Source organism: Xenopus laevis, chromosome 6L, assembly GCF_017654675.1.
Source record: "Xenopus laevis strain J_2021 chromosome 6L, Xenopus_laevis_v10.1, whole genome shotgun sequence".
NCBI lineage: Eukaryota > Metazoa > Chordata > Amphibia > Anura > Pipidae > Xenopus > Xenopus laevis.
Genome location: NC_054381.1, coordinates 12,033,274 through 12,056,504, shown reverse-complemented (window position 1 = coordinate 12,056,504; position 23,231 = coordinate 12,033,274). Strand labels below are relative to the sequence as shown.

Sequence of the window (23,231 nt, the reverse complement as noted above, 5' to 3'; positions counted from 1 at the left end):
GCCCAGGAAATTTTTTCGTACGGGGCCCTGCGATTTCTGATGGCGGTCCTGACTATATATATATAATATCTGCAGCCTTGTGCCTTTATATAGACACATACTCTTCTAATATCCTTATCATTTACAGTAGGGGGTACATTATCCCTTAAAATACATGAGTGATACTCAGAGTTCCCTGTATATCTCAGCCTGCAGCCTTGTGCCTTTATATGGTCACAGAACAACCCCTCAGTGACTTCTAATATCCTCATCATTTACAGTAGGGGGTACATTATCCCTTATAATACATGAGTGATACTTAAAGTTCCCTGTATAACTCAGCCTGCAGCCTTGTGCCTTTATATGGTCACAGAACAACCCCTCAGTGACTTCTAATATCCTCATCATTTACAGTAGGGGGTAGTTTATCCCTTATAATACATGAGTGATACTTAAAGTTCCCTGTATAACTCAGTCTGCAGCCTTGTGCCTTTATATGGTCACAGAACCCCTCAGTGACTTCTAATATCCTTATCATTTACAGTAGGGGGTACATTATCCCTTATAATACATGAGTGATACTCAGAGTTCCCTGTATAACTCAGCCTGCAACCTTGTGTCTTTATATGGTCACAGAACAACCCCTCAGTGACTTCTAATATCCTTATCATTTACAGTAGGGGGTACATTATCCCTTATAATACATGAGTGATACTCAGAGTTCCCTGTATAACTCAGCCTGCAGCCTTGTGCCTTTATATGGCCACAGAACTCCTCAGTGACTTCTAATATCCTTATTATTTACAGTAGGGGGTACATTATCCCTTATAATACATGAGTGATACTCAGAGTTCCCTGTATAACTCAGCCTGCAGCCTTGTGCCTTTATATGGCCACAGAACTCCTCAGTGACTTCTAATATCCTTATAATACACCAGACCCATGAACATCCTAAATTATATCCGTAAAAACGGTGCTTAGTGATGTAATTTCTGTCACACGAAACTGAAACGTGTGTATTATAATAAATAAAGTACCTCCTGTTGCAAAATATGAGGATATTAGAAGTCACCTCCAGTCCCATGACCTGTATAAATGTATGGTCATAGAACTCTTTGGTAACTTATAATATCCTTATATTTTACAATAGGGGGTACTTTATTCAATATAAAATCTACCTTACCACATGCTTCATGTACACTACAGCTAGAAAAGGAATGAAAACAATTAACAACTAATTAAAAAACAAACATTGGTTTCACATCATGAATTAATAACAATTCTATTGAAATTAAATAATGTCAAAAGACTCCATCATGACAGCTTCATAAAACAATAAATATTTTTTAAATCAGCTTTTTAGGTTTTGAGAATTTGCAATGTGAAAGGACAACATCCTACATATAATGAATTAATGGGGTAATGATTGTCTCATACATTACAATTTATTTAAACAGAAGATAAATTGTACTTATAAATTAGGCTGTTGTCCATATTCACCCCTATCCCACCAGGAAGGAAATCTGGATCCTCCAGGTTACCAGTATAAAATCTACATAGTCTGGGTATTATTTTGGATGTCTGCAAAGAGTGCACAATGGCCGACCCTACAGGACACCACAAACTCGATTCCTAAACTGTCAACAAAAGCTATAAACACAGAGACTCCATAAATACTCACCACCTGTAGAAGTGCCAGATATCCAGCCCCCACGTTATCAAAGTTGACCTTTGTTTTTGTCCAGTAAGCTTCTGAATTACTTATATTATCGCACATTTCTTTGCTGTCGACAATGAGATGGAACAGCTGCTCTTTGGTTGTGGCATTGACGCATTTCCCAAACTTTCCAGCAAATAAATTGACCCCCATGATGCTAAAAATTAGCCAGAAAATGAGACACACCAGCAGCACATTCATGATGGATGGGATGGCCCCGATCAAGGCATTTACTACCACCTGAAGTCAGAGAAGAATACAGTTAATCTATGGGAACAAGATGGCCACACAAGTGTCATAGCCATAACGCAAGAATAGAGGGCACGTTAGCTTGGCCTTTTAACACATATTGGTCAATGAGGTCGAAAAGGTGGAATCCTTCTAAATATTCCAGTAATGTGATATGTCTACAAGGCAGTAGACCTTTGCAAAGTAAACTGAAGATGACAAGTCACTAAAATTGTCAGGTTCAATATTGTCATATTACTGCGACTATATAGAAATAAAACCAAGCTAAACTGCTGTATGGCGCACACACACACATATATGATACTGAATCATCATTAATTATAACTGGAGATTTGCAGGCAGTAAGCTGTGTTAGATGTTGTGAATTAAAGACTTGTAAGAGGATTACTATTGCTCTTTGGCACTTTTGTATTTGTGAATCGAAAATAATGTAGAGACAAATTCTTCTAGTGTGACATTACAGGTATGGTAGACCTGTGGTTCCCAAACCACCCTTGAAGGACCTGGAGAAGTGACTGCGGGGTTTGGAGGTCAATTAGAATGAGATTTGGGGACTATGCCTGTTTGGTCTTCTCCACACTCCTGGAAACTTAGCTTGAAAGTCAAATAGGGTTGGATTTGTGGACAATGCCTATTTGGTCTTCTCCATACTCCTGGCAACTTAGCTTGAAGATCAATTAGGGTGAGATTTGTGGACAATGCCTAGTTGGTCTTCTCCATACTTCCAGAAGCTAAGCATTAAGGTAAATTAGAATGAGATTTTGGGACAATGCCTATTTGATGCTCCTAGATGCTTAGCATGAAAGCCAGATAGGATGAGATTTGTGGACAATGCTTAATTGGTCTTCTCCATACTTCTAGAAGCTAAGCATTAAGGTAAATTAGAATGAGATTTTGGGACAATGCCTATTTGGTCTTCTTGATGCTCCTAGATGCTTAGCATGAAAGCCAGGTAGGATGAGATTTGTGGACAATGCTAAATTGGTCTTCTCCATAGTTCTAGAAGTTGGGCATAAAGGTAAATTAGAATGAGATTTTGGGACAATGCCTATGATACTCCTAAAAGCTTAGCAGGAAGGCCAAACAGGATGAGATTTGGGGACAATGCCGATTTGGTCTTTTGAATATTCCTGAAAGCTTAGCATAAGTGTAAAATAGGATTGAATTTGTGAACAATATTTATTTGGTTTTCTCAATATCCTTGGAAGTTTTGCATGAAGGTAAAATAGGGTGGGATATATGGACAATGGTCTACTTGATAATTCTGGAAGCTAAGCACAAAGGTCAGTTAGGATGATATTTGGGGGCAATGTTTATCTGGAATTCTTTATACTCCTGAACATGAATCTCATTTAGGATGAGTTTTGGGGACAATGCTATTTGGTCATTTCAATATTCCAGAAAGCTTAGCATAAAGGTCAAATAAGATGGAATTTGTGGAAAATGCCTATTTGGTCTTCTCCATACTCCTGGATCTCAACATGATGGTCAATTAGGATGGGCTTTTGGGAGTACTTATTTTCTGTTCTATATACAGTATGGTTGGGACTAAAGCTGGTACAGCAACATCTGTAATCTTGTTATGAGCTAAGACTAGTCCTGCTGACCAAAAGTTCTACCTTCAAGGGGGTCATGAACCAAAAAAGTCCACCAACCCTTCAAATCAAAATCATCATATAACTGAAATAAATAGGCAATCTATCTGCAGATTTCCAGTTACCAACAGTTTAAAGCACCAGAACACCAGCAAATGAAAATACCTTATGTATTTTCCATGCAAAGCTCACTTAATCCATACTTATAACAATTCTGCATTATTTGTAGAAAGTATGGTTCTTCAATTAAAAAACAGATAGGAATAGATGTCTGCATGTAATAGAACACATAGCAAATACATTGCAATATACATATACATAAATAACTGCATCTGTGGAGTGAATTATCTTTCTTTGTGCTGCTACTGGTGCTTTAAATATTCAGCCACCCATAATGGAAAAACTTAATGATCATCATCTCAGTGGTACAGTCCGTAGAGGTTGCATCGGTCACGGCCTTTAGCAGATCTGAAAGTCTGGGTCTGACCTAAAATAGTTGCAATTAGTTCTTCATCTCTGCGGCTGTAAATTTAAGATCATTTTCTCTGTATTTTTATGGCCAGATACTTCACAATCGGCAATCACAGTCTGAAATAGCATTAATTGGGCTGTGACAGATGCATCCCCTGCAGAGTCTTTCATATAGGCATCCGGTTAAATATATTCATTTGATGGGTATTTTTATGCAGTCTCAATCAGGCCAATGCAGAGCACATATCAAGTTACATGACAGAATCAGTATAACGTATTAAGTATTATTCCCTCTGCTTTGTCGCTACCGGATGACCAGTGGATTCTTATCTTTCCTGGCTAACAGCCCCCGTAGCAACTGACAGTGTTTCTTATGTACATATGGACAGACAGCACAAGTGATTGCAATTGGTGCTGATTTTTCCATGTACCTGCCCAAACATGGAACCAACATATGCCCCCCAGGACAGGATTACAGCTCTGCATCCATCCGCTGCACTTTACCCTCACCCATTGGGCTGAAGGGAACTAGTTGGAGATTTCACAGTGTGCCCCAACTGACCCTTCTCTTCTTGATGGAGCCGCACTCCCTTGTTTGCAGTTCGAATAGAGACTACAGTACAGTGTCCTACTAACCCAACTTGCAACCCTAGGCCTGGAACTGTGTGGCCTTTCCCGAATCCAGGCCTGAGGATTACATCAAAGAGGAACTATTGTGAAAGTGAAAATTTTCCATGGAAATAAGGAACTTGCTACACATAATGCTTTAAAGGATAAGTAAACCTTAAAAATAAGTGAATGTAAAATTGATGAGGGTGCTGTTCTGTGCACTTTTGCAATGGATATTCATTATTTATTTTGTTGTTATTTCAAGATATTTAAGGTTAAATGAACTGTTAATATGAATGAATTTTGTTACAACAGCGACACCTGATGGTCAGTTTCCCAACAGTCTGACCACCAAGTAGTCAAGGAAGTTGTCAGGAGAAAGAAAGAGGCTGCTCTGATGTTCTTCTGCTTAGGAAAAAAAAATTTGAAACCTTTCTCACATCTTTCCTAAGCATAAGAACATCAGAGCAGCCTCTTTCTTTCCCCTGACAACTTCCTTGACTACTTGGTGGTCAGACTGTTGGGAAAATGACCAGCAGGTGGCGATGTTGTAACAAAATTAATTCATATTAACAGTAAATGTATCCATTAATACCTTGGAATAAAAACAAAATAAATAATGAATGTAAATGACAAAAATGCTTAGAAAAGCACCCTCATCCATTTTATATTTACTTATTTTAAAGGTTTACTTATCCAACCCAGTCCCATATCTGAAATAATTAAGTTACTCTTCACTATCCCCCTCTTACCAATCGGTCTCTATAAACACAAGAGTTGAAGTCAGATTTTTATAGACAGTTAGGGGTGTGTGTGATCCCTTTGCCTTGACAATGTATTGGAACGGACTGACTTTCAAATAACTGACTCCGACACAAAGCTGCATGTAGAGAGACAGAAGCTTTGAGGGGGATAGGGATATTTCAGAAACATTACAGAATTATTAATGGATTATATTAAGAAAGTTTCTTTCCATAATTAAGCTTATATTCCATTTTCAGGCCTAGCATTCCTCTGTTCAGTTATATGGCAGCTATTTAAAATGGTAACTGTTCTGCGTATAAAATAAGCTTTAATGTCTTGTTCAATGAGAGTAATGCATACACATGTACAAGGTTTGTAACATCCCTAGATTTAGATGGCCAAATATATCCCAGAGTGTCTTTATAAACTGAAAGTGCAACAAATACACAATAACACACAAGAATGTTAGTATTCACAATGAGCATGCATGGTCATTGGCCCACAGAAACACAATCATGCAGAAGGAAACACAAAAAAATGCTAAATATTGAACTGCATTCTAATACAAAAAGCCTTATTTCCCCTAACCCCCACCCCAGCTTTATACCTATGCTGCCATAGTTTTATGATATCTCTCTGTACAGACTATGAGCAAACGTAGGGGCTGTTCCTGCTGAATTGTGCTTAGTACAGGGGAATACCTATGCTGCCATTGTTTTATGCGATCTCTCTGTACAGACTATGAGCAAACGTAGGGGCTGTTCCTGCTGAATTGTGCTTAGTACAGGGGAATACCTATGCTGCCATAGTTTTATGGGATCTCTCTGTACAGACTATGAGCAAACTTATGGGCTGTTCCTGCTGAATCGTACTTAGTACAGGGGAATACCTATGCTGCCATAGTTTTATGGTATCTCTCTGTACAGACTATGAGCAAACTTAGGGGCTGTTCCTGCTGAATTGTGCTTAGTACAGGGGAATACCTATGCTGACATAGTTTTATGGGATCTCTCTATACAGATTGTTCCTGCTGAATTGTGCTTAGTACAGGGGAATACCTATGCTGTCATAGTTTTATGGGATCTCTCTGTACAGACTATGAGCAAATTTAGGGGACTGTTCCTGCTGAATTGTGCTTAGTACAGGGAATACCTATGCTGCCATAGTTTTATGGGATCTCTCTGTACAGACTATGAGCAAACTTAGGGGACTGTTCCTGCTGAATTGTGCTTAGTACAGGGGAATACCTATGCTGTCATAGTTTTATGGGATCTCTCTGTACAGACTATGAGCAAATTTAGGGGACTGTTCCTGCTGAATTGTGCTTAGTACAGGGAATACCTATGCTGCCATAGTTTTATGGGATCTCTCTGTACAGACTATGAGCAAACTTAGGGGACTGTTCCTGCTGAATTGTGCTTAGTACAGGGGAATACCTATGCTGCCATAGTTTTATGGGATCTCTCTGTACATACCTATGCTTCCTTAGTTTAATGGTATCTGTACAGGCTATGAGCAAATGTAGGGGGTTCTTCCTGCTGAATTGTACTTAGTGCAAGGAATTACCAATCTGCCAACAAGACAATGACTGCCTATGCAATGAGAAAACCTGCAAACTAAGGCAATTACACCTCCGTTAAAGTAAACCAGCCTTCCTTTGTTTTATACTTACTGGATCAGTGCAGATGACCCCTGACTACTTCCCCAACTGCATCACTAACCTCCCATAACACGGGGAGGCTTAGCCTATCAGAATCCAAAGCAGTACTGCGGGGTTGGCAGGTACCACGTATGACCTTAGCACTTCCATTGCCAGACTCGACTGCACTGATGGCTGACCAGGAGCATGGACATGTAAACAGGAACACAGATTGCACCTGCACCTGCTCAGCACTGTTCAGGCCAGGAACGGAACAGACACCAACCCTGCTGCACTTACTTGCAAACGGCTAAGTGAACATTTACATTTGGGAAGGTGGAAGGGCTGTGATTGGGGAAGGGCACATGGGACCTTCTGCCCAAATCAGTAAAAATCAATGTAAGGAAGTTTAGTTCCACTTTAAAGGAAAGAAAACTACAGGAAAATAAACATCCATTCAGCTCTTAATTCCACGAGACAAATCCACAGGGAAAAGGCACAAGTTCTTGTCTTCTCCACCCAAAAAGCTGGGAAGGATTCACTGTAACCTGTATTCCACCTGAGATTGCTGTAAAACGACAAAAATTATCCTCAGAAATCCATTCACCTTGCACCTTCTCCCTCCCCACTGTGAGCCACTAATGCACAGCAGAGCATCCCCTGTACTGACTACAAAGCACAGATTATCCGTAAGTAATCGGCCGACTGATTGCTCGCGGCACATCTGCATAATGAGTAGGAGTACTGCCGCTAACACATCTCCTACTGATTCAGGGCATCTCCTAATGAAGGAGAAATCCCAATTCTGATTCACTCCCACTGATTTAAAGAAGAACTAAACTCCCAGACGCCTGCTCAGCCTGTCAAATTGCTCAGCGCGCTCTTCTGAGCACTGCAGTTCAATCTTTCCATTTTCTTTAAATTTGCAGTTTTACACTCCTAATTCCATAATATCAATAGCAACAGTAGTGCCCCCGGACATGCTGAACAATTGTCCGCCAGTTAAAGGGCACCAATCACATCAAATGTATTTCCACCATTGGAGGTGTGGGCTAATAGAGCCCACACTCCAATTGGGAAAACAATAATATTTTTTAAAGAAAAGCCCCCTAGCAAATACTCTAACCCCTGCACCAGGACAGACATGACCCCTAATCCTAAACTGTGGAGCTTGCTCATTATCCACATTCACGTTTCCAAACATGGCCGTCTGCATCTGGAGTTCCTCCCAGTACTGGAGTGGAATATACTGGTATCATCTATCATTGGCAGTGCACTGTTAAAGGGAATGTTCACCTGAAAACAGTATTTTGCCGAATGAAAGAAAATGTAATTCAAACTACTTTTAAATACACATTAAAGAAACAAGGAAAGTAAAAATAACTGGGGGTGGGGGCACCCCCACTTATTACATTGCTGTCTAATGATGTGCTGGGGTTTTGGGGTTGGGGTTTTTCCCGACCCGCACCCTCAATCAGCCCGTGCCCGCCTGCATCCGGCTTCCATTTGAAAGTGCGAAGAGGAGTGTGAGGTAGGCTCGAACCCACCCAACCCACGGGTAAACCCGCCGGTCCCACTCGTATCGGGCCTGCACACATATCACTATTGCTGATCTTGTCCTGCGCGGAACTAATTTCTAAGACCCTGACCCAAACCTGCAGCCTGCGACCCGAACAGCAACCCGCATATTTACCCACTTTGATCCGCTACCCGATCCAGACGCGCAACTGCCTTATCCGCAACCCTACCTGCAACCCGCCTACCCGCATTAAACAGGAAGTGATGTTGCAGCAAACCGGAAGTGACATCATCAAAAGTGGGCCGGAACAGTAAATCAAATATAAAACGAAAGTACATACCATAAGAAATTTGGATGAGACCCGCAACCCGATCCGCAACCCGCAGACCCATGGAAAATCTTCCCCTCATTCCGGAGCGTGCCTGATTTTTTGCGGGTAACCTGCGGGTATCCAACCCACTCAGGCCTGGATTTGTGGCGAGGCAACACAGGCCACATGCCGCCCAGCCGCTCTATGGGGAGCACTGGGGACGCGCCGCTCCCCAGTGCTCCAGTGCTTGCACACGCGTTCTTGCGCCTGCGTGAGATAGTGCAGGCGGGCGATAGGACCGTACAGCCTAGGGGTGCCCACCCAGCAAATCTGGCGCTGAACCCGCTCTACCCTGGGCCACTTTCCTCGTCCCTGGTTTTAAATTGTAAATATCACTGCTATCGAAGGCAACATTTGTTGATCACCCTTCTCTTCTCAGGTTCTGACTCTTGAAACAATGTATCAGTTTCCCTCCAGGTCTGTTAATCAGACTTCTGCTACATTATTTCAACAGTCTCATTGTGCGCTACACTGGCTTCTTTGTTTACACCGCATTTATGCCGGCCTAGCCTGCCTTTGAAATCTGATGATCTAGTTAGCTATTTAAAACTACCGGTCTGTGTGCAAAGGGGGGAGAAAATCTCACCCCGGCTGTGTGTGCGTGTGCGTATTTATTTAAATGAAAGCCAAGAGGGGGTAAAAAAATGTTTTAAAATGGAAGGAAATGAGAGAAAATAAACTTCCCTCTAACAATACCTAATTACAAATATTGCTAATTGTTGTTTACAGCACTGGAGGAGTCGGGCGCAGATCCAAGTGCATTAATAGGCTGTTAGCGTGTACTTAACCGACAGCTTATTAGTCAGCACCATCAGCAGTGGGTTTTATTCAGGCTCTTTCTCTCTTTTAACAGACATGGTGATGCCTGTGGAAAATCAGTTTTTTTTTATAGGATTTGGTATTTTCTCAATTAATGGCTAATCCCCCAGCTCTTACAAATAGTGATACTTTGGGTGGATAATGCCATTTGTGAAGGGGTTACCCACCACTAGAGAGTTTTGCACCTATATTGTTTCTGATTATCTTCTGAATTCCATTACTGGCATATGTAATAATTAAATAAGGCAGATAATCTAATGACAAATGGGGGTATATTTATTGCACGATTGCTCTAAAATTTGCTGTATTTTTGTGCCATAGTTGTTGAGTTTCCCCAAGTAAGTTCTACCAAGTTTGTTGATCCAGTTGACAGAAACCCCTGCAAGTTGGGGAAACCCATTGTTGGGGAGTACCCATTACCACTATGGGGGGTTCAGCTTGAAGTCCAAATAGGGTGAGATCTGTGAAGAATTTCTATTTGTTCTCCTAGAAACACATGAAAGCTGACTTGACAGTGCTCTATCAAGGTCTAGGTCTGACCTAGGCACCAAACCTCTGCCTGCCCTCTACCCTTGCTAACTGGCCCATGAGTAGAACATTTTGCTGTCCAGAACAGGGGTCTGGGGGGATTTAATGTAAGATTTGTGGTAAATACACATTTGCTGTTCTAGATATTCTTTTATTCTTGAATGACGTTTGATACACCAATGTTTCCCTATATGTATAAGCTTATTCTGAACTACAGAAGGCTCAAGTAAAGGATGGACCTCCAAGGAGGACTTGAATCAAAAAAGTCTGACAACAGCTCAACTAAAGAGAGAGGTACAAGTGTAAAGGACTCATCATTTCTCAGGTCCCAGAACCCAACAGCAATCCCTTGTATCTGCACAACGTTCCTCAGTGTGGTTTCTGCCATGTAAAGCCCAAAAATTTAAATACATAATGGAGAAGTCCTACTGGTTTTAACAGACAGTTCAAATCATCCTGGATGCATGCACTGTGAGAAGGCAAAGCACAGACAGTGAAAGAGTTCTAGCATTTAAATGGGATTTTAATGTTCTAGAGCAGTAGCACAAACCAAAAGGGTTTAGGTAGGAGAAGCATGCAGAGGTTAAATGAAAGAACGTCCATGCTGGCAAAAATAAAACCCCAAAAAAAACAAACAAAAAAGGGAAAATATTTCAGAAGAAAGTATTTGCAATGATTAGATTTATGGATTTAGCCATTGCCAGAATAAAATTCCTTCTACAATTTTTGTACTCTGGATTTGTAGGCCATTTGTAACTCATTGCGGAGGAATGGCGTACCCTCATCTGAAATCTTTTTGTTTTTTGTTACTTGTTTCGTCCTGTGTATTGGGATAAAGGTTTCTGAATCCCACTACAGAGAGGAAATCAATTTAGAACATGTACTAGTGTATACAAAATAGATCAATATCAGTGTTTGTAACACTGAAACATAAGCCATTTTGTATACAGATCTACTGACAAAAAATCCAAATCAAATGAGGTCCTTGACATGCTTCGGAAATTCAAATGGACCTCCTGGGTTGCTCTTCTGATCTTACCCTCATCCCTTCAAACCGTGATAAGGCTCTTAATGGTCTCAGAGCTCTGAGGGTCCTAAGAGATTTCATAGGACCAAGTTCAGATAATCCAAGGGGGGTAGCTATCAGGCTTATTAATGACACCTGAATGGAGACACAAAGAAGAACCCAAGCCATTAGAGCAAATCTGTTCCTGTCAAAAATTGCTCTGTTTGAAGAAGCGGGACCTAGACCCTGTTTAAGAAACAAGAAGGTTAAACGAGAGAAGAGCTGCAGTCTTTACCCACTCACATTGTTTCAATGAAGTGCTGAGGGCATAGCATTTAACCAATTTCCCACAATTGTATCTCAACCTGTACCAATACCCAACCAATACCCTAAAGATAAGCAGGGTGACACACTTGGATCTCTTATTTCCACAGTTTGATGTAAAGTATTAACACACATACAGTAGAAACAAATATGGATCTCAAGACGTCAGCTCTTTTCCCCAGTCAGATCAGTTGGCACTTTTATAAAGTAGAAGGGAAAAAAATATAGTTATTATTTGCCTGTGAAGAAAAGTTGAGTGTTTAGTGAAATACACATTGGAGAAAAGTACCCTTACCCTCATTCCTTCAAATCTGGACAAGGCTCGGAGAGGCCGCAAGGCCCTGAGCGTCCTGAGTGACTTCACGGAACCCATATTGCCATTGCTAAAAGTTGTTACCATCAGACAAGCTACTGAAATCTGTACAGATTGAATGGAATTTAAAATTATTGGTCAGAGGCATGCAACATCAAAGAAGGTTGTCATTCATAGAATGTATTCTGAAGAACATCATTTCACGGTGAAGAAAATACTTCGATTACTGGCTGTTTGCTTACTGACTCATATCTGATATTGATTAAATATTGATTTATCTATATCTTCCTCTCCCCACAGACATTCAGCATCAACCGAGTCCCCAATCATCAGCATTACAAGTTGCCTGATGAGGAAGGATCGGTTATCCTGAAGAGGGCTTCAGAAGGTTGGTTTAAAATTCGGTAGATCTGATGGTGGAAGGATAATGTTTGATGCCCAAATCAGCATTTGGAGGTCTTATCTCTATTAATCCTAAAATAATCCTATGCAGGTAACAAATAAGTCATTAACCCACAATCATTAGATGTTGTCTCTCCAAGACCAGACCACATCTCTTAGCTATAGGATCTATAATCTCAACCATCATTATTCATCCCTCTGCCATGAGATCTCTACATTTAAACATCATTCTTCACCCCTCAACAATTAGTCTTAATTTTTTAATCATTCAACCTACACCCTCCTACTTCATGTATTATTTATAAATTATTAAAATGCATCATTTACCCATTATTCCTTATTCCTTTACCCCCAGACCTCAATCCTCTAATATCATTCTTCATTCATCCACCACCAGTCTTGACTCAACATCATTCCTTGTGACTTATCAATGTGTATTCCTTACCCTCAGTCCAGTTCTTCAACCCTTTGCTGCCCTGCAACTATTGGTCCTCATTACTTATCCTTCAGTTCCATCCCTCAACCCTCAATTCATCCCCTTCATACATCAGTCCTCATGCCTCTTCCATCAGTCCTACCCCTCAACCCTCTGTAATCCCTCTTCCATCAGTTCTATGTCTAAAACCCAACTTTGTCTCCTTATCCCGCTAGTCCTTATTTTACATCTGTCAGTCATATCCTTCAACCTTCACTTTATCCCATTCAACATTAAGTCCTCATCTTTCATCTTTTACTCCTGTCCCTCAACCCGCAGTTCATCCCCTACAACCATCAGCTGTCATCCATCTTTCATCAGCCCTATCTTTCAGCCTTCGCTTCATCCCCTTCAACAATTCCTCTTCCACCATTCCTATCCCTAAAACCTTCAGTTCATCACATTTAACCATTAGTCCATTAGTTGAATCCCTTCAGCCATTACTCCTCAACCCTCAGTGCTCAACTCTTAACCATCAGTCCTGTTCCCTTATCCATTAGTCCTATCCTTTACCTCAACAGACTTTAGTAAGGTTATCTTTGGTAGTTGAGGGATGAGACATTATGCTTGAGGTCTGATATGTGATGTTTAACTCAGAGAGAAGTTATACATGGTTGAAGCTGGTCTAATAAGAAGTAAAGTCTCGTCTGAGGTTAAAAGGACTTTCTATGACAGAACAGAATAGATACAGAGGGAATATAGAACCAAAGAATGTGTTAAAATGGCTAACATTACATTTTCCTGTTGCAAATTATAATTGTCTTCTAGAAAGTTTTTTTCTAAGCATAGATGCAGACTGTGCTGGAACCTTTTCCCTCTTACATGGTGACCTGTCATTATGGTGAGGGTAGAGAACAGCTAAACAGCTGGCTGGTGTCTCTGAAAGATTCAGATTGCATCTAGGTGCAGATTTGATATTTCAGGTTGCCTAGCAAACTAATTGCCTTGTTCTAAAAAGACGGCATAAAGGAAAGCTAAATAAGGAATACTGTGCATAATAATAACATCTAATCATTGTTGTGGACAAATGTTGAATGAAACGACTTTCGGAATTGCAAAAGAACAGGGCACCCCCAAATTGTCCTGCACTGTGCAATTGAAATAGAAATGCGTCATTTTCTAACAAAAATACATTTAGTCTGTCGGCTGGAAATCATTGTAATGTCTACCAGAGAGAGAGACGGGACTTGATTATTTATGAATACATTGTGGTGTAGAGCAGTGATGACCAACTCAAGGTCCATGGAGGAAGAAACGTGTATATGGCAGGTATGAGCAATACAAGAGTATGACAAGTGGTACCCTGATACCTGATAATGTACAAGGGCAACCTTCCTTTCTTAATTTAGACATTTTTATTTCCTGAATATTTCCTGAATGTTGCAGAAGAGAAGTGCTTGCCTGTGTACAGGATCCTGTGTGTTACATATTTCAACGGCTGTAACAATCTTCTCTAACTATTAGCAGAAATAACAGTGCAAGGTTTTCAAGACACCTCTGTCTGTGCTGTGAAAATTCCATTTAGAGTGTGTCTTTTCCGGCTGCAGACAAGATAAAGACCCTCTGACATGTCCCTCTAAACAGGATGACCAAGTGTTTTCTTCTTTTCTATTCTTATAAAAAGATCTCAGAAACTTAAAGGGGAACTGTAATATAAGCTGTATCCTACTGAAATAATAAACTTTTTAAATCCAATCAATTACAAATTCTGAATTGTTTCTAAAATAATCAAGTTTATGTTCACTATTCCTCTCTCAGCATCTGTTTCTCTTCATTCTGTCTTCATGCAGCAGTTGGGAGTCAGATATTCATTGACAGTTAGATCCAATATATCTTATAGGGGGGCTCCTTTCAGATGTATTAGAGCTCACTCAAATAACTGATTCAAGTACAAACAAAATCTAACAAAATAACTACCTTTTGCACAAATCCTGCATGTAGAGAGACCTAGGGGCACATTTACCTAGGGTCGAATATCGAGGGTTAATTAACCCTCGATATTCGACCGTCAAAGTAAAATCCTTCATCTTCGAATATCGAAGTCGAAGGATTTTGCGCTATTCCTATGATCGAACGATCGAAGGAATAATCGTTTGATCGAACGATTAAATCCTTTGAATCGAACGATTCGAAGGATTTTAATCCATCGATCGAAGGATATTCCTTCGATCAGAAAATTGTTAGGAAGCCTATGGGGACCTTCCCCATAGGCTTACATTGGCCTCGGTAGGTTTTAGGTGGCGAACTAGGGGGTCGAAGAATTTTTTTAAAGAGACAGTACTTCGACTATCAAATGGTTGAATAGTGACTGATTTTTAGTTCGAATCGTTTAATTCGAAATCGAAAGTCATAGTCGAAGGTCAAAGTAGCCCATTCGATGGTCGAAGTAGCAAAAAAAAACATTCGAAATTTGAACTATTTTTCCTTTATTCCTTCACTCAAACTAAGTAAATGGGCCCCCTGATGTCTGGTGATTTAATAGAGTGAGCTCTAATACATCTTCTAAGCAAAAGGAGCCCCCCTATAAGATATATTGGCTCTAACTGTCAATGAATATCTGACACCCAACTGCTGCATGAGGACAGAATGAAGAGAAACAGATGCTGAGAGAGGGATAGTGAATATAAACTTGATTATTTCAGAAACGTTACAGAATTTTTAATTGATTTTTAAATTTAGAACATTTCTTATTACAGTATGACTAAGCTTATATTAAATTATCATTTTCGCTATAGTTCCCCTTTAATTTTCCAGAGTGTTATGCATTTACTCATAATGCTAACAAGCCAAATATCACAGTTACAGATTACACAGGCTCGAAGCATGAGTGACCCCCTTATGTTTGGCATCTGGGTACTTCTATAAAATTATGGTAGAGGATCTAGCCTTTTAAATCCCGCAAGAGCTATTAGGATATATACAATGTAATTGTGCTACACTATATTGTTGGAGAATTCTGGGAATTGTAGTTCTAAAGGAAAGGTGCTGGAAGTCAGTACAGGTATGGGACCTGTTATCCAGAATGCTTGGGACCTGGGATTTTCCGGATAATGGATCTTTCCGTAATTTGGGTCCTCATGCCTTAAGTCTACTAGAAATTCATGTAAACATTAAATAAACCCAATATGCTGGTTTTGCCTCCAATAAGGATTAATTATATCTTAGTTGGGATCAAGTACAAGCGACTGTTTTATTATTACAGAGAAAAAGTCATTTTTAAAAATTTGCATTATTTGGATGAAATTCTGTAATTCGGAGCTTTCTGGATATCGGGTTTCCGGATAAGGGATCCTATACCTGTATTTCTATTTTCTATTACTTCTATTATTTGAATTGGGACCTCAGAAATGCACTCCGTGTTATAATGTGTTAAACCTTTCAGGACATAAAAGAATAAGACTTCCAAAATACAGAAAGTGATACAGAAGGGCTTTTGCAATGTTACGGCATAAATCTAAGGATGGGAACTGGTCTCTATCAAAGCTTTTTTACCCCTCCTTTTGACACTATTGCAGGAACCCAGTGTTAATCCCCCCTCAGATCCCAGGATTTAGGCAAGCAAATCCCACCTGTTGCAGTCAGCCTCTCATTCACCGAAGATAAACGCTTGTCAGCTACTCTGCTGGGCGACAACATAGCAAGCCAATGGCTCAAATCCTGCGCTGTCATTCCAGTGAAATGCCGAAGGCTACCGTTGAACTCTACCTCTGGCCTCGTGCTTCTATTGCCTTTATTTGTATTACTGTAGCAAACAATTGCCACTTTAAGAGCTTATATTTTGGTCAGTGGTGAGAACACTGTAGGTCAGGCCTGGAGTTATTAAAGAGGGGGCCCCTTGCAATGCAGTAAACCTTGGGGGCTCATTTGGGACATTTCAGCTTTAAAATAGAACTAAAGAAGTAGGTAGAAATATTGTACATTATGTTTTGTCTTCTGTACCAACCACAGCCCTTTAGCAGTAAAGATCTGTGTCTCCAAAGATGCCCCAGTAGCTCCCATCTTCTTTTCTGCTGATTCACTGCACATGCTCTGTGCTGCTGTCACTTACTGAGCTTAGGGAACCACTCACAATATACAGTACACATAGAATAGAAATGTCACAATATAAGCCTGATTAGTAATTAATACAGATAATTACTACATGGCAGCACAGAAACCAGTGCAATTAGCATCAGAATTTAATAATCAGCAAACCTGTAGCATCAGCTTATATTACAGGGGAAGCTCATTTTCTGCTGGATAATTAGTGACGAGCCCTAAGCTTAGCTTCTCAACAGCCAATCAGAGCCCACTGAGCATGTGAGTGTCACAGACACTTTCCAAGATGGTGACCCCCTGTGACAAGTTTGAAGTCCTGGATCATTGCTGCTATTGACAAGCTGAAACTTTAGGCTGGTGCAATAAGTTCAGTATATAAAATATGGCATTTTTAGCCATATTCGTGTTTAGGGTTTAGTTCTCCTTTAAGCATCTTCGGAAAACAAATGCACTCTAATTTATAGGTGTTGGTCTAGCCCTATGATCATTCTAATGCTCTAATTGGATACAGGTTGGTCTAGCCCTGTGATCATTCTAATGTTCTGATTGGATACAGGTTGATCTAGCCCTGTGATCATTCTAATGCTCAGGTTGGTCTAGTCATGTGATCATTCTAATGCTCTGATTGGATACAGGTTGGTCTAGCCCTGGGATCATTCTAATGTTCTAATTAGATGCAGGTTGGTCTAACCCTGTGATCATTCTAATGCTCTGATTGGATACAGGTTGGTCTAGTCCTGTGATCATTCTAATGCTCTGATTGGATACAGGTTGGGCTAGCCCCGTGATCATTCTAATGCTCGGATTGGATATAATTTGGTCTAACATTCTAATGTTCTGATAGGATAACCAAACTATACTGGAAGCAAACACAATTATACAGGCAGTGTTCATTCTGATCATTACCCAGCCAGACACTGGTACTTTCATTCTACTCCTTGCACCTGTTTTATTATCTGCCCATGTCAAACTGATTTATAGGACTAGCCCTATGAAAGACAGTAACCGGATCTACATAGATATTGTTTTATATCTGCATTTCAATGTAAAGCATTCTTTAGACAAGGAAAGAAATGTGGAAGGGGCATTCATTTATTTTTAGTGTAAATGGCTTATAAAGCTCCACAGTAATCAATCCAAACACAATCACATATTTTTAGATATTCCTATTCAAATACAAATGTTCATTTACAATGCTCCAAAGCAAAAAATGTTGAAGGCACGGGGTGAATTATACGGTGGGGCGCTGAGTCACCAGCAAAAAGGGTTCTGATTATTCCCCGGCACTGCCCACTCCACTTGTATTAATGAGTCATTGTCCATCGCCTCTGCCCCTCTCTGGGACTGGAAATAGAATTGTGGCATTTGGTAATGGCCATGCTCTAAAAATACAGAACTGCTCTGGCTACAAAAGATGAAATTTGTGCGAGGTTGTTATGCGTGAAAATAGCGTTGATGGTAACTTAAACTTGCACTTTGCGAAACTGATTTGCGAATATTTTCTCTGCCACCAAAGTTGTGGTGTAATTCAGTGTAATTCAGTGTGCGCATAAATATTCACAATTTGCGATTTTTGACATATTTAAAAAGCTCTTATAGACATTCGCATTCGCCTTGAAGCCCATCATTGCTCTATAATGTGGAATTTAGAGCCTGTGTTTGCCTGTATTTAAGCCGTTTGAGATTTAATTCTTCAGGAGAACAGATTCAATCCTTTGGCTCAGTGAGAGGTCTCATGCGACACAAGTAGAACTAACAGTAAATATACAGGTCTGCTAGCAGCATGCCTCAGGTACGTTTGCTTTGATTTTTTCCCAATTTATCCAAATTCTGTTCTCTTACTGCTTCCCTCTGCTTAGACAGAGAAACTCTGGATCCGGCTGTTGGGTTAATCTGTGCCACTTAAGGCTGATGATTCCCTTCCACCTGTTCAGGCATATTGCTTTGGCGCTGTATCATATTCACTGGTACTGGGGACCCTCCCTGTTCACTATAGTAACTGATCTGACAGTTATAATGAACCCTATTACATCCTGACCCTCTCTGGAACTGAGAAGACTTACTACTACTATTGAATGCTACAACAGTTTAGCTGGGCTTTCTGTAATAGCAAAGAATGCACCAGGATATATATATATATATATCAGTATATCAGAACATTTCCTATCTGAGCCTTAAAGGAGAAGGAAAGCTACTGAAGCAGTTTATTATCAATAGATTAGCCACAATAGTGCAAGCTATAATACTATATTTATTCTGCAGAATGCTTTACCATACCTGAGTAAACAGCTCTCTGTTTGTTTAGGATAGCGGCTGCCATATTAGCTTGGTATGACGTCACTTCCTGTCTGAGTCTTTCCCATCTCACTCATAGCTCTGGGCTCGGATTACAGCAGGGAGGGGAAGGGGAGAGGAGCAAACTGAGCATGCTCAAGCCCTAGCCCTGGAGGTTTAAGCTGAAAACAGGAAGTCTGATACAGAATAGATAATAGATGGAGAAGCTGCTATGACTCCTAAATTTTTGAAATTCCACTACATACCTCCCAACATTTTGAAATAGAAAGAGGGACAAAAAAATTTTTGACCAAGCCCATTTTTGTGGCCACACCACCTATTTTTTACAAAGTTTAGCAGGTTATGAAAGTTTGAACACATTTCGTGTTTTTTATGTGTTATTACTGTTTTGCTAATGTAGGTGAAGCTGTGAGTCTAAATTCTCCCTGAGACCTGCTTATCTTAAATTGTTACAAAAGTATCTAAATATCTATTCTGGGCTATCTGCCAATTAATTAAGCAATAGCGATGGGCGAATTTATTCACCAGGCATGGATTTATGGCGAATTTCCGAATTTCGCTGCACATAAATGTGTTTGCGAAACTGCGGCAAAAATGTGCCCGTCAAAATTGTCTTGCGCAATAAAATTGTTGTGCGTCAAAATTTTCCGGACAAGCATTGACTTTAATGCATTCGGACAAAATAGTCACGCGCATAAAAATTGTCGCTCGTGTAAAAATTGTTGCACATCAAAATAATTTTAACGCACATAGACTTCAATGTGTTTTGCAAATTTATTGCCATTACGCAATTTTTGGTTGGATCACTATTTAGAAACTTTGCATTTTTTTCTGGCTGTTCAGTGCAGTAGATCAAAGAGCAAGTCGGGACATTTCAGTAACAAATATGGGAATGTGGGCTGAGCTGTCAAAATCTGGGCTCTCTGCCAAAAGCCAATTAATTTAGATAAAATAGTGATTGGCGAATTTATTCACCAGGCATAGATTTGTGGCGAATTTCCGCATTTCAACAAAAAAATTGTTGCCTGCATAAAAATTAAGAGTCAAAATTATTTGGACGCCCATTGATTTTAAAGACTATTCGTGTAAAAACTGTCACACATCAAAATAATTTTAACGCCCATAGACTCCAATGCTTTTCGCCAATTTTTTCTGTTTCGCAAGTTTTTTTCCAATATTTTGTCAAAGCAAATCACTACTTAGAAACTTTTTTTTTCTGGCTGTTCAGTGCAGGAGATCAAAGAGAAAGTCGGGACATTTCAGTAACAAATCCGAGAATGCGGGACTGTCCCAGAAAAATGGGACAATTGGGAGGTATGTCACTAATTCTCTGAAAAACTAGGCTACAATAGACTAGTAGATAATAACCCAAAGGAAGAGATGGGAAGCTTTGGCCAGTCAGCAGTAGCCTAATGGTGGCCATAGACGTAACGATTACGATCTTTCTTGGAAAAGATCTTTCCCGTGTAGAGCTGAATCGTCAGATATACGGGTAGAAACAATAGAATTCCACCTGTATCTGACGGTTCAGCACTAACAATGGACAAACTGAGTCACTAACATGATACATACAAAAAGAGATTATTAACGTAAGTCTAGTGTCCCTTTAATGAGATTCAGCAGCACCTTTGGTTTGTGTATGTGGGTTACTAGCTAACTACCTAGTACCTAAGACATTATATAGGCCTCACGGGAAGCAATGCATTAAAGGACAAGTCTAACGGCAGAAGTGGAAGAAAAAAAACTTGCAAGCCTGAGATATTTTCCCCTCCACAATAAAAATCTTCCAGATTTAGAGAATAAGCTCTTTCTACATTCCAAAAGACTGAAACAATTACGGGGCAAAACAATAAATATTATTGAGCAGGAACGCATGTGAATTCACTTAGTCGTGTAGTAAAACCCGCAGCAGAGTTGCTGGGGACGGTTGGAGAAATAACATGGAGAGGGGCCAAAATTGGAAGGAAAAAAAAAGTCAGTGAAGCCAAAATTGGCCAGAGTAAGTATAATACACAGCAGTGAAGCCACCAGGCCGGGCAGCTCAGTGATGTAGACTAAACACTAACAGGCAAACTTAAAAAATTATTGCTCTCAGCTTTAACGTCCCCTTTATTCAGGCCGTAGTGCAAGTACAGTCATAGCAATAAAGCCTTGCAGCTCCAGGGCAAAGGGGCTCGAGCACTTTAAAAGGGGTTGTTCCCCTTTAAATTAACTTTTAGAATGCTGTAGAGAGTAATATTCTGAGACAATCTGCTGATATTCTGAGAGTCTGAAATTGGTTTTAAATTTTTATTGTTTGTGGTTTTTGAGTTATTTTGTTTTTTATTTAGCAGTTTGCAATATAGGCAATCTGGTTGCTAGGATCTAAATTCCCCTAGCAACCAGGCACAGATTTGAATAAGAGACTGGAATATAAATAGGAGAGGCCTGAATAGAAAGATGAGTAATAAACAGTAGCAATAACAATACATGTGTAGCCTTACAGAGCAATTGTTTTTTTTAAATGGGGCCAGTGACCTCCATTTGAAAGCTGGAAATAATCATAAGGCACATAATTAAAAAATATATATATAAAAAATAAACAACGAAGACCAATTGAAATATTGCTTAGAGTTTGCCATTCTATAACATATTAAAAGTTAACTTAAAGGCGAACCACCCCTACAAGTGACAGACAACTTTGATGAAGGCTAAAAAGACACCTCCAGTTGACTGGAGTGGAGCTATAGTCGCCCCCATGGATTCTCCCTACTGAAAGAGGTTAAGCCGCTGTGCTTTTATGCTCTTCACTTAAAGTGATGTTGTTAGCGGGCGTAGGATGAAAGTTTAAAAGGGGTTTGCTGTTTGCGTGCAGCATTTTCACAGCAGGGAGTATAACACAGGCTATAAAAGGAACAGTCTGAAAAGCATTGGAACAAAAATATTCAGTTTAGCAGGATCCTGGAGTAGTGAGTGTTTATAGCAACGTTCCATATAAATGTACAGGATTTGTACAGCAGCTAATGCACTCATTTATTAACATACTGTAGGACTGGTGTCTACCGGATAGCGGATCTTTATGTAATTTGGAACTTTAATCATGTAAACCTTAAATAAACCCAATAGGCTGGTTTTGCCTCCAATAATGATTAATTATATCTTAGTTGGGATCAAGTAGAAGCTACTGTTTTATTATTACAGAGAAAAAGGAAATCCGAATTATTTGGATAAAATGGAGACGGCCTTTCCATAATTCGGAGCTTTCTGGAAAATGGGTTTCTGGATAACTTGTTATGGTAGAGGTTGCTTATAAGTAATATAATGAACGATTATAAGGCAAAGGGAGCCTTTATTCGTGTATTACATGCAGGAGCTGCCTTACAGGTTTTTAGGGGGTAAAATGATGCATCCTCTAAAAACTCTAGACTATATATATATATATATATATATATATATATATATATATATATATATATCATAAAAACAAAGGGTATCCTTTTAAGAATCCTCTGGAGGCAATCTGCTCCAACATACAGTATTGTACGGGAGAGCAGGTCTGCCATCATAGAGCATCAGGTAGGGGCCTATTCAACAGCAGAATGGGCGGAGCTTAGTGTCAGGGACCTGGGCAAATTGGGGGTAAGGTTTGGGCAGAACAGGGCAGGATTGGGTAGACCAGGGGATGTGGCCAGGCAGCCGTACAGGTCAACTCTGAAGAAGAATAGGAATACGAATGCTGAAAAGGTCTTTTCAACACTGCTGTATTTTGAGAAAGCTTTGTCTCATGATTGCTTTCATTGCACGTGCCACCTAGCGGAATAATCCAAAATCTATTCATAAAGAGGTAAAATATACATTAATAATCTAAATTATGTCTCAATACCATAAGCTAAAATAACCAGTTAATATAGCCAGATGTAAGTGTTCCTTCAAGCATCTCTCTAAACCATGGAGGGGCATTCATTATAATACAAATTATTTATCACAGATGTATTTCGAGGGAGTGCAGATAAGAGCATCTGACCTGGGCCCAACACACGGGATACTACAGAAGAGCAGTGGTCGGTAAGAAGGTGCAAAGAGATAGACATAATGGGTTCAGCAAGGCAAGATATTTCAGTGGATGACAATGAGGTAAGATGGAACAGTAGGGCAAGAAG

The 23,231-nt window shown here is 39.9% G+C and overlaps 1 protein-coding gene across 4 annotated transcripts in view; it reads right to left on the bottom strand.

The window, feature by feature from the left end:
• Positions 1-23,231, bottom strand: part of LOC108718723 (sodium channel protein type 5 subunit alpha) — a 220,458-nt gene that overhangs the window by 13,572 nt on the left and 183,655 nt on the right. For 2 of the 4 annotated variants that reach the window (XM_041565780.1, XM_018267108.2), the window contains exons 21-22: positions 11,865-11,987; positions 1,661-1,936 (exon numbers count right to left, since the gene is read on the bottom strand). In XM_041565780.1, coding sequence (XP_041421714.1) covers positions 1,661-1,936; positions 11,865-11,987 — 399 coding nt within the window. Of the gene's footprint in view, positions 1-1,660; positions 1,937-11,278; positions 11,402-11,864; positions 11,988-23,231 lie in introns of all 4 variants that reach the window. The other 2 variants (XM_041565779.1, XM_041565781.1) reach the window with 2 other exon arrangements.